General features: G+C 44.3%; 1 protein-coding gene across 2 annotated transcripts; it reads left to right on the top strand.

The window, feature by feature from the left end:
- Positions 1 to 356: 356 nt before the first annotated feature.
- Positions 357 to 14,959, top strand: LOC107390548 (dnaJ homolog subfamily C member 5). Of its 2 annotated transcripts, XM_070544872.1 has the most exons (6): positions 357 to 570; positions 3,874 to 4,036; positions 4,210 to 4,258; positions 9,109 to 9,322; positions 9,775 to 9,946; positions 12,393 to 14,959. In XM_070544872.1, the coding sequence occupies exons 3-6, from the start codon at positions 4,224 to 4,226 to the stop codon at positions 12,488 to 12,490; spliced, it is 519 nt and encodes a 172-aa protein (XP_070400973.1). In that variant the 5' UTR covers positions 357 to 570; positions 3,874 to 4,036; positions 4,210 to 4,223; the 3' UTR covers positions 12,491 to 14,959. The 2 variants fall into 2 exon arrangements, with proteins under 2 accessions (XP_070400973.1, XP_015822827.1); XM_015967341.3 differs by lacking the exon at positions 4,210 to 4,258 and having other exon boundaries at positions 360 to 570.
- Positions 14,960 to 15,814: the final 855 nt, after the last annotated feature.

The raw sequence follows: 15,814 nt of genomic DNA, 5'->3' as shown, positions 1-15,814 counted from the left end.
TCATAAGCAAAAGTCTTTGTTTGAGGATTTACCATTTCGGGTGTGTATCTCACTTTTTGTCTATTTACTGTTCATCAGCACTGTTACGAAATTCAACTTTGAGAGTAAATTCTTTCGTTTTTTGCCTTTTGTGTAAAAGTAAAGTAACCTCTTGTGATTTTTGTTGTTGCTTTATTGGTTTTCTCTTTCCCCTTTTTTCCCGTTTATCGTGCTGTTAATGTCTGCTCGACCCTCACTGTTCTGTGAGATTGAATTATAACATTTAAAAAAGAATCTAGACGTGTAATTTCCACTCTAGCACTGTAGAGGGCGGTAACGCCCTAGCAGCGAACTACCGTTTGAAAAACAAAGAAGAAGAAATCCCGCCGCGCCGTGAACGCGCTCCGACTGGACCTGTCACGGATTGACAGCTCGCGTCCTCCACTGTAGCTGCTAGCTCGGCCGGCTGTTTGAGCGGCTTGGAAGTTCTAACCTGAAATGCGAGATTCATAAACTTTAAGCAGGCGTCGAGTTGGAGATAAAGAAAACAAACAAAAGTAAATAGCAGCTGCTGTACTTTATCAAAGACAGGTAAGAACACGCGCCGGACTATCAGTCATTGGATTAGTTAGCTAGCTAAGCGCTAAATGCAGACTAGGACAGGGACCAACATGGATGCTGGTTGCGTTCATTTGATTACGGTGCCTGGAGATTATCCGCTTTACCGCCGTTTGATTCCCAGGCTGACCGGACAGTTCTAGTCTCGGTGGGCGCTACCGGAGTCCCTCACTCCCTCATTCACGGTCAGAATGAAGCGGATCTCTCCGCTGACGGAATTATTTATTACTATTATTGGCTCAAACGTGACAGAAGTAAATCCTGTTCTTTAGAAGACAACACGACATCGAGCCGGGTACTGTTCTGCTGCTTGTAGTCCGTTGGGTCAGCCGGACTGATCCCGAACTACCACCACCCGTTTTGTGATGGTGCTGCAGCTGGGACACAGCAGGTGGCGTCCACGGGACAGGTGGGGGGTCACAGATTAGTGGCGGTCTGTCCTGAACTACATACTGTTGTTAAGATCTGGGCTGTTTTCTTCTTTAGAGTATTGATCGACCTGCTACAATTAAAAATTATGCGTTTGTTTTTGGAAAAAATGTGTGAAAATTGAATATTAGACCAATCAAAAATTATTAGATACAGTTATCACTATAAATGTTTATACTTGACCTCTGGTGAGAGGAGCAGGGCTCAGGAAACGTTCCAGCTAAGCTTCATGTCTCCATTCAGTTAATCAGCTGACTTCATACAAAATATCCAACCTCAAAGCTTCTCTTTCAGTTAATGCAGAGACAGAATAGGCCTGAACTGTAGGTGAGTTGATAATAATAAGGACCTTTTGTGCATTTGGTTTAATTTTGTTTCACTAATCAGTCTTTGTCACGACTCACAACACCTTTAGGACTGATTTTAGACTTGGATCTTTCTTCCCGTGACTTAGCCACATGTGATCTGATCATGTGAGAGATTCACTTTTACTTTTGTTCTGTGACTTCACCTTTTCTCTCGTCTCTGTTGAACATTAAAAACAGGAAATGAGAGCAGCTGAAAGGCTCGACAACATGCAGGCACACTAGGAATATTCTAAGTAGGGCAGGGCGATATGGCCTAAAATCAATATCACGATATATTGAGGATTTCACCTCGATAATGATAAGTGGACGATAACTACAGGTATGCGCAGAGACAAAAGTTGTCCTCTAGATGAGGCTGTCACATGTATCACCTAACGTGACTCGAGGTGGTACAGCTACTTAAAGGGACATGAATGTTGCCAACCTACACACATCTTTTCATTTTTTTTATCATCGAATTTATTGACATCAGAGAAACTGTCTCAATAAGTCAAACGATCAATTTTCGATTTATTGCCTGCCCTAATCCTAAGTGAACCATATTTTAAAATTTGCATCAGAGTTGTGTATTGGTGAAATTTTGGTGATACGATACGTGTCGCAATACAGGAGAGACGATACGATGTATCACGATGTACAGATTCAGTCGGATGTTACTGATGATATTTTTAGACTAGACTTTATGTAGGAAAATTCAATAAACTGTCCAAACTGATACGTTTAACTTGAGGTATCTGAACCATAACAGAGGGACTTCCATTTCAATGGTGGAAGCAAAACCCATTGCACACTGCTGCCATCTAGTGGTCAGTGTTTGAATTGCACCAAACAAAAAAAGAAAATACATAAATGTTTAATTCTTCTTGTTACGTCCCCGACATGTGTTGGTAAAAATGTGAAGGATGGGGGTAACATAAGAACTGGCGGCGGTGTTTAAAATGGGTTTATTCGTACAAAAGGTATTAAAACACAAGCAAACAGATCTCTCTAAAAGGTTAACATCACGAATGATCAACTACAAAACACCTGGTAGAAACTTATATTAAAAGTTTACCGAAACAAAGGTGTTCTAAAAAGCCCGAAGCTGATAAAAGTCCCAAACAATTTACTGATTAAAATACCTGGTAAACGCATATTTTAAAAGTTTTACCCTCACGAAGGTGTTTAAAACCGAAGTCAGTAAAATTGCACAAACCAAGTTAACCTTTACAAAAAAACCGAGCACACAAAAGATCCCCCTGGATCATCCAAACTATCACCAAGAGTTAAAACTATCACAGTTTAAAACTCCAACAAATCCAAATGCGTCTAAACGAAAGGGGTTGAGAACACACAAAACCCAGGAGGACAGCAGAACCCCTGCACTGCTGCCTCCCAGACTGCTGAAGGCACAGCCCTTTTATGCAGGAGTTTGCTTCATCAGGAGGATTCAGCTCAGCTGTGCTCCTCAGCAGCCCGGGAGAGAGGAGGAGGAGGGGCGGTGTCAGGCTGATTCACTGGAGCTTGGTGATCTTGGCTCCTGCTCCTCCCTCAAGGCTGGCAGCCGTGACACTTCTAAAAATTAGACACACAGCTTTTTAATATCAATATCGCTGGAAAAAATATCACAATGTATTGCCATATCGATATTTTCTTCCATCCCTGATTTGTTTGTAGGCTGACTTATTAATATATTTAGTAAAGAGTCGTTCTGCTCTGCTTTAACAGTCTTTGAACCGGACTGTTTGGCTCATCTGAGCAGTGACGGACTGCTGATTCTACATCAGCTAATGAATTACACGGGCTGTTCTCCACCACTGTGCCAAGATGTGCCCTTCCGTTTACAAGCAGAGATGATGATGATGATGATGTGTGTTTAATAAAAGTATAGCTGTGTGTTTCTGCTCTAAGCTCAGTAACATGCTGCTTTTACTCAGCCCTATGTTTGTTGGGCTAACATGTTTTGGTATGATTCATGCATAAACTGGTGTCCCGTTGTTACTCAGCATCTTCTATTGAAGCCACATAATAAATGTTTGTACGGCCACGCCACAGGTATACGGAGGTGGGCAGGACGTCACCGTGCTCTCGCTTCAGGAGAACAAAGAAGCTGTAGAGCATCTGCGGCCACCTGTTCTTGTTAGGGTTTTTATATTGGCCTGGATGTAACAGCAAATGACCGGATCAACAAGTTTGTTGTTATTGTGGCAAGGTGGAGAAACGAGGGCCCGGGCGGGATTCGATCCCCAGACTCCCGGGTGAGTCATACGCTCTAACCAGTCAGCCAAAGGGACATCCCCTTAGCCAAGTAGCCAGGGCACATGATCAATCGGGACACTGTGACAGGACGCTCACACTGCCACATTATTTTGCTGTGACTGTCTGACATGAGTCCTGGATGGACCTGTTGTGTTGCCAGCCATGTGCCCTGGGTAAAATGAGCACGTTTTACTTAACAAACTAGATGTTTTATTGACTTGTTTTAAATCCATGTGAACAGGTGAAGCGCTGCGTGCACGTGGAAACGGGTGAGAGGCAAGGAGACCGCTAAAGGCCATGGATCACCAGAGACAAAGGACTCTTTCTACATCGGGAGAATCCCTGTACGTGGTGCTGGGAGTGGATAAGAACGCCACAACAGAAGATATCAAGAGATGTTACAGGTACGTTTACAATAAAGTTGTGTTCTGCTCCTGCTGAGCGGAGAGGAGCGCCCCCTGTTGTCGGGGACAGGGGCGGAAATCCCATTTAATTTTTTTGGGGGGACAGTAAGCAGTAAAATGTCAGAGTAATTTTTGAGGGGACATGAAAAAAATGGCTGTTTTGCAACTTGCAGGGCAGACCTCCAACATGAGCGAGTTCACTAAGATACCAGCCAATCAGAGGTGAGCTGTCTCAATATCAGGAAATGATGTCCAAGACTGGCGCAGCACGAGCTGCAGCCAGTTACAGCAGCTTTTGCTTCTTTACTCTTTTGGTATTGTCTGCTTGTCTTGTATCGTTTTTAAAGCCTTTATTGTGGGCGTATGCCCCCTCAGCCGTACGATCCACAGGAGTACTTTTGTATCTTTTGTTTATTTTACTGTTTTCTGAACCTGTTGGGAACGCACTGGGAAATTCCTCCGGCTCCATCCATGCACCCATTGTTTACACCAGAGATCAGCTGTTGGCGCTGCGGACACGGGTGATCTTCTCCACAGAAGGGCCGATTCTGCCCCACAACTAAGGAGGAAATGTAGAGTGCAGAGCAGGTTGTGAGCTTCAGGAGAGAAAACGGGGATATAAACCATATTTACCCTCCATGATTATGGGAAATGTCCAGAGGTGGAAAGAGTACTAAAATTTCCTACTTAAGTACAAGTACCAGTACTTTGATAATTTTTTACTCAAGTACAAGTAAAAGTACTTGCCTAAATTTTTACTCAAGTAAAAGTAAAAAGTATCGTAAGTAAAATGTACTCAAAGTAAAAGTTACCTACCGTAAATCCTCTAATATTGGCCTGTATTTAATTAACTGCCGGGTATCATATTTTGGCCGGTGTCGGAGTCGGCGGAGGTGAATAATGGCCGGTTTTTTATTGTGGCTGGGTGGAATGTGGCAACAAGCAAGTACGGGGGCGGTTGTGTCTTTCGTCTCACTTTTGATTTGCCAGCGATAGACCGCGAGGATAACTTTAACCGTGCGGAGACGAAGAGGAGGCGAAAATTTGATATCAAGTTCAAAGAGAGCGTGCTGATTATGCTGCAGAACACTCTGGGGAGCAGTATCAGGGGTTGTATGAACTAGTCACTAGTCGACTTCACCGCTCTATAGTGACTTGTTATGCCTGTCATCGACTAGTCGCTGTCACGTGATAATGACCGGCAAGATGCAGTCCACGGAGAAGACAGCAGCCTGCTGTCAGCAGGTGACAAGCTCCTGCGCGTCGGGAGGCAACGCGCTGTGCCAGAGCATCGGTACTGACACCCGCCGTAAAACAAACATTTAACTAAATTGTGACCTTTACCCTCTTGCAATTTAACCTTCCCCTCACCCCCATCTTAACCTTAACCAGCTTGCGCATGCAAAGCTCTGATTGTTGACGCGCTCCAGACATCTGCGTCCTGAGCACGGCCACAGTAACATTATCAAATCAGGTGTCGCCACCTCAAAAACTAATTTAACACGCGATCGTTCATGTCGGCTCATTTCCTTTCATGTTTTCTGTCTTTTATTTGTGTCTGATGCGTTTCGCTGCTGTGGAGCGGGGCGCATCACCTGTTTTGTCCTCCGGTGACGTACCTCACCGGTGCAGCCGGCGAGCACTCCGCTGTTTTAGCGGTCGGTAGATCTTTTAGAACTGCAGTTCAAAGGTAACTCATGAGGTGAATATATATGAACCCAGGTAGCAGTTTCTCTTTAGGATTGAGAGGAGATGCAGGAAGATAATAAACAGATAGGACAGAAAAATAGTCAAATAAAAACAAGTTAGTTTTTGTACCTGCTGGTTGCAACAAACAGACACCATTGAAGGTAATCAGAAGTGAGGAACAGAAAATAAATAATTATTTTAATGTTTAGAGCAGCAGGAACTCTGAGAGGCTGCAGGCGCATCAGTGAGTTTGTAGCCGCTGCGCAGGGGGAGGGGGGAGAGGGCTGAAGCAGAAACTACCGTTGTTAAGAGAAATGTGTTTAACTTTGAAAATGTGGGCGCAATTTTAATTGTCAAAAACTCCAGCGAACCATTAGTTCATTTTGCTCAAATAGAAATAGAGGCCCGCCTCTAATTCTGGCCCTCCTTCCAATAAAGGCCTGGAGCTTGATGAGCTTCAGTCAAATACAGGCCCGAGCCTGTATTAGAGGATTTACGGTAGCTTGATCATTCCTACTAATACAACACACTGCATATTTGTATTTGTAGCCCTTCTACGCTTAAACACAGGCCCATGTCCAGGTCTCCCTGCTAGTGCCCACTCTTTGGAGGCCTGGCGTGCTTCAGCGTGGTACTCAGACACACGCTCTCTCTCCAGCTTGGTCTCATCTTTGTTTTAGTTTTATGTCTGTGAAAGGGAATGCTAGCCTTATGTAGAGCATTCACTATGTCATTATACAGGTTACCTACTGCTGAGATCTTTACAGTCCGTTTCCCTACAGGTGGCTGCTGCTACCCAGGGCAGGAAAATACCAGCCAAGAGTGTCTCAGTAAGCAGCTGATAGTTACATATGTCCTCCTCAGAGAGGGTAGGCCAGTCTAGAACTTTCCTGGCATTTTCACTGTCCTGTTCTTCAGACAAGGGCACACACTCCAGATTGATTTTGAACCTAAATGGGATGGGATCAGAGCTACAGTATATAGCTCATATAAGATGCCGATGTGTGACAGGGAGGAGTTAGCATCAGCTGTTGGGACACAGTGATCCAACCATGAAGCCGTGTGCCATGCTTCACTAATAAAAGTCTAGCTATCTGCAGGTAAACACACCTCAGCTGACAGCAGTAAGGCACCATCTTCAGAGTTGTTTCAGGTGTCTGGCAAAGATTGAGTTTCCATCAGTAACATCTGCATTCATATGACCAATAATACACACATTACCTTTTATGAAACCATTAATAAAAGCAAGTCTATTAAGAAACTCAGCTTCAGTATTAAGGCACTGAGACGGCATACACACATTCAGGATGACGTGTTGTGTAAGGGTATAGCTATACACCAGTCCTCATCACATTTATATACGATATAGTTTCTTGTTCCACACCATCTGGTTTTCTCCTGCTTATTCATCCATGTCCAGTGACACTAGTTGACTCTCCAGCCCCATGAAAATGATTATTAGTGGAATTTAAACCATTTAGATCCTGTTTTGTTAAAAAGGTGATCGCACCTTGTCAAATCGCATCAGAAAGGTGAGGAGATGACAAGTGAAAGCAGGAGGACACGCAGAGAGAGCATGTCTACAAAGGGAAAGTCATTTTAACAACTAATCAGCAATCAGACCTCTCTCTAACTCCTGCAAGTCGCACACTGAGCAGAACATTTTGCACTAAGTGTTCTACAAAATAAAGCGAGAGCAAAACTTTGTTTTTTCTGTTCTTTTCCTCTCTGCTGATCCGAAAAATGACCTGACCCGTGACTGAAACCCGTGATCCGATCCAAACCGTGAGATTTTTCATTAGTCGAACCACTAAAGACAAGCATGGCTACAGCAAGTCTGAGATAGTAGGCGCTCCAGTCAGTCAGTGTTGCAGCATTTCAAAATGTGTTATTGCTGTCAGTCTGGGAGATTATTGGCTCACAGTGGAGACAAGCCTCAGAAGGTAGGCAGGAACCATAAACGGTGCAAGTTCCAATGAGCGTCTCATTTCCATGTGAGATGTACAGTACACGCATCAGGCATGCACCAAGCTTAACCCATCTGCAGTGGTATTTAGTATACCTTATCTATCTAGAAAGGCATGTTTCGTGCACCACCCCTCTCTCCTTTCCAACGATCAGAGGTGTGTGTGTGTGTGTGTGTGTGTGTGTGTGTGTGTGTGTGTGTGTGTGTGTGTGTGAGTGAGTGATTTTGGATCATTATTGTATTTTACAGGGTGTTACGTCCCCGACAGGAGATGTTCAAATGTGAAGGAGGGGGTAACATAAGAAATACGACAGTGGCGTTTAACATGGGTTTAATTGTGATAAAAGGTTCTAAAAAAACAAGAGCAAACAGACGGCGAGCATTATTAAAATAATGCTAAACGAAAAATTCACTATAAGGTTAACAGTTAAAAGACAAATTATCAACTATATAAAACACCTGGTTAAAACTTTATTAAAAGTTTTACCTAAACTGAAGGTGTTTTAAAACACAATGACGTTGATAAAAGTCTAAAAACTAAATCAGAGTTAACCTTAAAACACAGTCAACACTAGGTGACATGCACAAAAGATCCATGTGGATCACTCAGAGTTAGAACTATAAGTTAAAACTCATCACAACGACGGGGTTAAACCAAATGAGACCTGGAGGACAGCAGAACCCCTGCACTGCTGCCTCCCAGACTGCTGAAGGCACAGCCTTTTGATCCCAGGTGTGGCTCATCAGGAGGACTCAGCTCAGCTGTGCTCCTCAGCAGCCTGGAAGAGAGGAGGAGAAGGGGCGGTGTCCAGTCAATCACCAGAGCTGGGTGATCCTGGCTGCTTTTTCCCCCTCTTCAGGCTGGCAGCCGTGACACAGGGGAGCCAAAATGCTCCCACACATGCGACTTCAGTGATGCAGGTGAGCTCCTTTCCTCCTCCGTCCGTTATCACCCCCGCTGTGTTTCTGCTTTGGGTTAAACCGGTAGCGCCTACGCCCTCCACCAGACCGATCCACGGACCGTGTGCCGAACCGATGCGTACGAATCACAGAACATTAATAATAATAATAATGAGGATTTATTGCATCCCTACTTGTCTCTGTTCTGATTAGCAGCACTTTTGGTGCATGTCTGGCACAAGCAAGCATGCCCTATGACGTAATATCTGCGACCGTTGTGAATCGACTTTCCTTGTTTCTATGACGACAGATGTTTACACTAGTTAGCACGTTTTACATCCACTCTCGGGTCATCGTTACATGAAGGTTTAGATGAAGGTCTCTGTTTTTCACTCATGCTATTCTCAGTTCATTCGTGTATTATCTCATTTCTTTCGTTTGATGGGTGTTTTGTGTACACGTGTTTTATTGTTATGATTTAGACTGACTTGTGCAATCATTTGGTTTCTGTTTGCAGGAAACTGGCGTTGAAGTTTCATCCTGATAAAAACCCAGAGAACCCAGAGGCAGCTGATAAGTTTAAGGAAATAAACAACGCTCACTCCATCCTGGTCGACCCCACCAAGAAGAACATCTACGACAAGTACGGTTCCCTTGGCCTCTACGTGGCGGAACAGTTTGGCGAGGAGAACGTCAACACCTACTTTGTTCTGTCCAGCTGGTGGGCCAAGGTGTGTTCCATAAGGTCTTACCTGATCTGCTGTTCCACCACTAGATGTCACTCTTTTACTCCAACCCAGGGGTGTCAAATATGCGGCCCTCCGGCCGCGAGAGGGTTGTGTAAACTTTATTTTCATACTTTACAATGTAGAGTGAAAATAAACTTATCTTTGTGAGCAAGTTTTCTCTGTAATGAGTATAAATAAAACAAAGCTGCGCTCAAGGCTCACACAAGAACTTGAATCACATCCTGAAGTTGGCCGCCACTCAGGGCTGTCGTTTTATCAGACAGGAAGGATGGCTCGCTGGCAAGTGACATTCAAGTGCGTCAGGAGCTCCTGGTAGATAGTGAGCAAAGTGTTGGAGACCTCTGGTCTAAACTCGTATTAACAGACCGCTGAAACAAGAACATCAACTACGGAAAGTTTCATCTGGTTAACCGAACCTGCTTTTCCTCCCTCAGGCTTTGTTCGCCTTCTGTTGCTTGGCAACAGGTTGCTATTGCTGCTGTTGCCTGTGCTGCTGCTGTAACTGTTGCTGTGGTAAATGTAAACCTCGACCACCCATGGACCAGGACCCAGAGTTCTACGTGTCTCCTGAGGACCTGGAGGCCCAGATGACTGCAGATGAGAGAGGTGGGGTTATTCTGCTTCTGTTGCTTCAGGGAACATTCATGTAGGTTTAAACCCATTTTTGTGGATACAGGAGCAACTTGAACACGGAACACTGATTTTTTTTTAATGGATTGGTCACTGAGTTTTTCATCCAGGCTGAACATGAAAATAGTCTCCTACACCTATCTCCTGCATTAGCTTCTGATATTAAACCAACGGTGAAACTCTAGGATTAGATAAGCCTGACAGATCTACGTCACACTGTCTTAACATTCATGGACTCGCCCATCCTCACTCAAAATGGGGAAGGCTGTTTAGCATCCAGGAATAGCTAAACGTTAGCATTAGCAACTCCACCTCACAGCAGAACTCCTTAAGGCTCGTGTTATTAGGAGTCTGAAGTAGGGATGCACCGATGGATCGGCATTTGATCGTAATCGGCCGATAGCGCCCCTATCGGTTTTGATCGGAATTTTCAAAATAGATCAAAGCAAACCGATCAGGTAGGGTTGTCACGGTAACCAGTGTAGCGTAAACCCCAGTAAAAAAAAAAGTTGACAATAATAATAACCGTCTTGTTTTTTAAAAAACTATATTATCTTGGTGGGTTTACCGTGGCTGCGGTGTAGGCGCGGTGACCCTTACCAGCCACCGTATCATCGGCTGAAGTTGCCGGCGGCTCATGCGCGCATTGTTTACAACAAAACTTTCTTGAAGCTAAAGCTGAAATAATGGTCAAAGGAGGAGACGGCAGCGCTCAGGACATTTATTATCCCTCAAAGAAGACAAAGTGGGAAGTATGGGCATGTTTTGGATATCTGAAGAATGCCGAGGGAGTTTATAGAAGACGGACGTACGGCTATCCTGTTTGCAGCGCGAGCAGAAAAAGTGTCTGTGAAAGGCAGCAACGCTTCAAATCTCATGACACATCTGCGTGACCATCACCCACATCTCTGCAGTCAACGCAAGGCAAGCTAACGTTAGCGTTTTAGCTAAAATGCGTGAGCCAAGGCTTTGAGTTGAGGGAGAATGCAACGAGTCGCTCTATAAAGCAGCCGCAGCGCCGCTACCTGCATATAAACCGTGTCGCGGACACCGCCATGTTGAAATGACGCTATGCGTTACGGGGCTCCCAGGGGCAGATAAGAGTTGGTCTCTCTCCGAGAATAATTATGAATTTAACAACGATTACTGCCTGATGACATTTTCCCACATCTGCAAAGCTCACTGGAAGGACACAAACCGAGAACAATACTTTCCTGATATAGGGTTTATTACTCAAGTAAGGGTAAAAAAGTATCTGATTAGAAGGCTACTGGAGTACTGAGTATCATCTGGTCTAATATATTTAAAATGATGACATCAAACAGACATAAAATAAGAAGTTATGGACAAATATTGGTATTTTAAAGGCTAAAGGGGAAAAATGTAAACAAATAAACAACATAATTACAAAATAACTAATTTTAGGCTAAATTTAGACACAAACTGAGGACAATATTTCCTGACATACAGGGTTTATTTAGTTGTGTGAAAATGTAGCACGTTTAAAAAAATACCGCGATAATACCGAAAACCGTGGTAATTTTGGTCACAATAACCGTGAGGTTAAATTTTCACACCGTGACAGCCCTAATACAGACCATTTTAGATTAGGTTACATTTCCTTTATTCCCAGATTATGTAGTTTGTAGCACTCATTATAATGTTGTCGAAAATTTCTGGCCAATCCACGTGATCGGTATCGGTGATCGGTATCGGTGAGCAGCATTCTTTGATATCGGTATCGGTGATCGGCATTAAAAAACCTGATCGGTGCATCCCTAGTCTGAAGCTCAGCTCTGATCTGACTCACTTCTACTTCTTGAAACAGGCGAACTGGAGCTTTTGTCCTCGCAGGAAACGACTTGCCTCATTTCACACTGGAAACATCAGCCGAGCTAAAAACGGCAGGTTTGCGCAATTTGCTCGCGACTTTTACTGTGTGCTACTACACACCGGGAGAATCTCAGCTGCAGAGCGGCTTCTCGTCTGTGCTACTTGCTGGACTCATGAGATCACAAAATCCCTAGAGACTTCATCAAAGGTCACAGTTTGCTTATGCAATCCGCCATTAAACCAAAAATATATATGTCATATATGTAGTTGTTCCTCTCCACTGCCAGGACTAAAGCTGCGACAAACACACCGCTGCACTTCTGGAACTATGCAAGGAGTAAATAAGCTGTTGGGTCACACATAGTGACGTAACCTACGTAGATATAAAATGGCACGAAAAGACTAACGCACAGCAAGGAGATTAGGTTCTACTAAACAGACACTAGGGGGCGCTGAAAGCAAGCAAAACTGCTTAGTCTCCCATTAAAGATGGAGCCCAGTGGAGGGTGGGGGCTAAATATTGTTCATAGAAACATCAATAACAAATGTGTCATAGCTAGAAATACTAATGTGTGTGTGTGTGTTCCAGATGGCAGTGATCCTATCGTCATGCAGCCGTCTTCAGCAACAGAAACCACCCAGCTCACCTCTGATGCACACCACAGCTACAAGACCGACTCGTACTAGGAGCTCCCTACGCACACTAACCTTAACCCCTCCCAGCACACACACACACACACACACACACACACACACACACACACACACACACACACACACACACACACACACACCTAAAATTATCTTTTGATTTCTGTCCATGTACTTTAACCATGAAACCAGGACGGACATGTGATCCAGTTAGATGTGGAAGATCCTGATGTCTCTGTAAAGTTGTTCCTTGAGTTTGGATCCGTCCTCTCAGCACAGACCTGCCTTCACCTGCCCTATGTGTCTGTTAGCAAACCTGCTGAGTTACATTCTCTCATGTTCCATAATAGACTACATCGTTTTTTATTTTAACTAAATGAAAGTAAAGGATTAGACCAGATCTTCAACACACGTTCCTGTTATCACCAGCAAGTTTTGAGAGCCTTTTAAAGCTGCGGGCCTGCAGCCTAAATGCTGTTTAGCTGCAGTTTGGATCCATGTCGTGTCTCTATACTTCATCAGCTTCATAACAACACAAGATCCAGTCAGCTCTGCAAGAGCATGACAATAAAAATTCTAAAGGATGCCCTGGCTTCTAAGATTATATATATATATATATATATATATATATAGGTGGGGGAGTAAAGCTTTCTGAAAATATTTTTGATTAAATGCTAGAAAATTAATTTGTTTTCCCAACACTCCATTTAATGTTTACTCACTTCTCACTAGGGTCTCAGGGAGCAGCTGTCTAACTTCATTTGGCACCAGGTGAGAGGCGGGGCTAAACCTGGACAATTCTCCAGTCCATCGCAGGGACACACAGAGACAGCCACTCACATCTAGGGACGATTTACTCTCCATTTAAGGTGACATACTAGTTTTTGGTCTGCAGGAGAAACTCATGCACACATGGGGAGAACATGCCAACTCCACACGTGCTTGGGGAGAACATGCCAACTCCACGCGTGCATGGGGAGAACATGCCAACACTCCACGTGCATGGGGAGAACATGCCAACTCCACACGTGCATGGGGAGAACATGCCAACTCCACACGTGCATGGGGAGAACATGCCAACTCCACACGTGCATGGGGAGAACATGCTAACTCTCCACATGCATGGGGAGAACATGCCAACTCCACACGTGCATGGGGAGAACATGCCAACTCCACACGTGCATGGGGAGAACATGCTAACTCCACATGCATGGGGAGAACATGCCAACTCCACACGTGCATGGGGAGAACATGCTAACTCCACATGCATGGGGAGAACATGCCAACACTCCACGTGCATGGGGAGAACATGCCAACTCCACACGTGCATGGGGAGAACATGCCAACTCCACACGTGCATGGGGAGAACATGCCAACTCCACGCGTGCATGGGGAGAACATGCCAACTCCACACGTGCATGGGGAGAACATGCCAACCACGACTGAACAAACAGCTGATCAGCTTATCTTCTATTCCACAACATGGACTTGGTGTCTCAGTAACATGTCCTGATTCATGATGTGTAGTTTCCTGCGTGGTGGATCTGAGGGTTTGTTGACGTGTGCTAATGTTTTTTGGTGTTTTTGCTCCATTTTGTCTTCTCTGTAGTTTGAGAGCTAAACACCATCTGTCTTCTACATGTGAAGGTGTGACTATTATGTGTGCAGAGGATCTGACTGAAGCAGTGTCTCCATAACCTGGTTTTACTTCAGTAATAAAGAACAATGACAGATATAAAACTGTACCATACTCTAGTGACCACATAATTTCAAAGGTTTAGCCCCTTTCATTGTAATTTTAGTTCTAGTTTTATTTTGAGTGAAGTTTTAATGCTGTACATGTTTTGTAAAGTCTTGTAGATTTACTGTATTTGATCAGGTCGTTCAGATGTTTTAATACTTTTTCATGAAGGGATCGTATTTATATCCAAAGTTTTATTTGTTCAGGTGGGCTGGTGATTTGTAAACAAAGTAATGTTATTGTAGCAGAATAAATTTTGTTAGGATCATTTATTATTATTATTATTATTGTAGGTTATTTTTCCATTTTGTAGTTATTTGTGTCTTTCCCACTCTCTTTCTCTCTCTCTCACACACACACACACACGTATTTCTACATATCACGAGGAAGTGCAGTAAAGAGCCATTTTCCTCTCTTACCTCCAACTAAAACATACTAAATTTTTAGGGACTCTGCTGGTTTACAGTGTTTTTCAGTTTCACGCACTAAATAAAAGTAAACAGAAGATTGAGATTTTTGCCTGATGGGGAGGAGTCAGGACACCTCCACCCAAACATCATCTATGGGTTTAGCCTACAGGTTAAAGCAGGGCTGGTGCAGTCTTTTTGGTAGATTTAATGTTTAGGGATGTGTAGAATGTTTGATGTGAATCATTTTGACAATCAAGTGACACTGACAGTTGCCATAGAAACCAGATGTTAACATGACTGTGTTTGGGTCTGAAGGAAGTTTCTGTTGTAAAATAAACTGCCAATGCTTCAGAAGGAAGTTTGTTTAATACAGAAACCTTTTCATTACCAAGGGTCTTTTTCTCCCATTAAAGCTGTGAGGAGACAGCTGCTTCTCTCGCTGCTGTGAGGCTCAGAGGGGGAAGGAGAAATGAAGGATATTTCTCCACGTCCTTCACCAGAGGAGAGGGATAGGAGGAAGGACTTTTGGAGGCCAGCAGCCCTCAGCTGCTCTTGTATCCATCGACATTAATATATGGACAATGGGTTTCCATAAACTCCAATAAGTTTTTGAGCTAAAATGGGAGGTGGCCACCACCGCCATGTTGACCGTGTCACAGGTTCCGTCAAGCCCAGACAATTCCATAAAAGGGAAGAGAGGTGGAGCTAGCTAAGGGTGGGGCTGTAAAGCTGGGATCAACTGACGACACCCGGTCGAACTAGCTACAAGCTAACCTGAAGTTAACCCAAAGCTAATGCGGGGGTGGGAGCTAAGCTAACGGAGGTAGCAACCTAGCTACAACCGGAGTGAACTGTGCACAACACCAGAGCTTCTAAGTCAGAGATACGCCGGGCTGACCGCTGGGGAGAACCGGGTGGAACACAGAGGTCTCAGAGAGCTCCACAAGCCGGCAGCCGCACAGCAGACAAGCGCCGCTGCGATCTGAGATGTGCAGAGCTGCAGCTGGGGAGAACCGGGTGGAAAGGTTTCCATCCCAGAGCTCCACAAGCCGTCAGCCCGTGCAGCAGACAGAAGCCGCGATCAGACAGAGATGCGCCGAGCTGCGGGGAGGCGAGAACGGGTGGAAAACATCGGTCTCCTGAGAGCTCCACAAGCCGATAGTGGGAACCCAGCTCCACCAACATGTTATATTTCAACCCATTTTCTAA

The sequence above is a fragment of the Nothobranchius furzeri genome, chromosome 15, assembly GCF_043380555.1.
Source record: "Nothobranchius furzeri strain GRZ-AD chromosome 15, NfurGRZ-RIMD1, whole genome shotgun sequence".
Taxonomy (NCBI): Eukaryota; Metazoa; Chordata; class Actinopteri; order Cyprinodontiformes; family Nothobranchiidae; genus Nothobranchius; species Nothobranchius furzeri.
Note: the sequence above shows the minus strand (reverse complement) of the source record. Positions and strands in the feature narration are given on the sequence as shown.

Coding starts and splice junctions, on each gene's coding strand:
- LOC107390548 (XM_015967341.3), top strand. CDS start 3,930: ATGGATCACCAGAGACAAAGGACTCTTTCTACATCGGGAGAATCCCTG. Junction 4,037..9,108: donor GATATCAAGAGATGTTACAG/GTACGTTTACAA, acceptor TTCTGTTTGCAG/GAAACTGGCGTTGAAGTTTC. Junction 9,323..9,774: donor TGTCCAGCTGGTGGGCCAAG/GTGTGTTCCATA, acceptor TTCCTCCCTCAG/GCTTTGTTCGCCTTCTGTTG.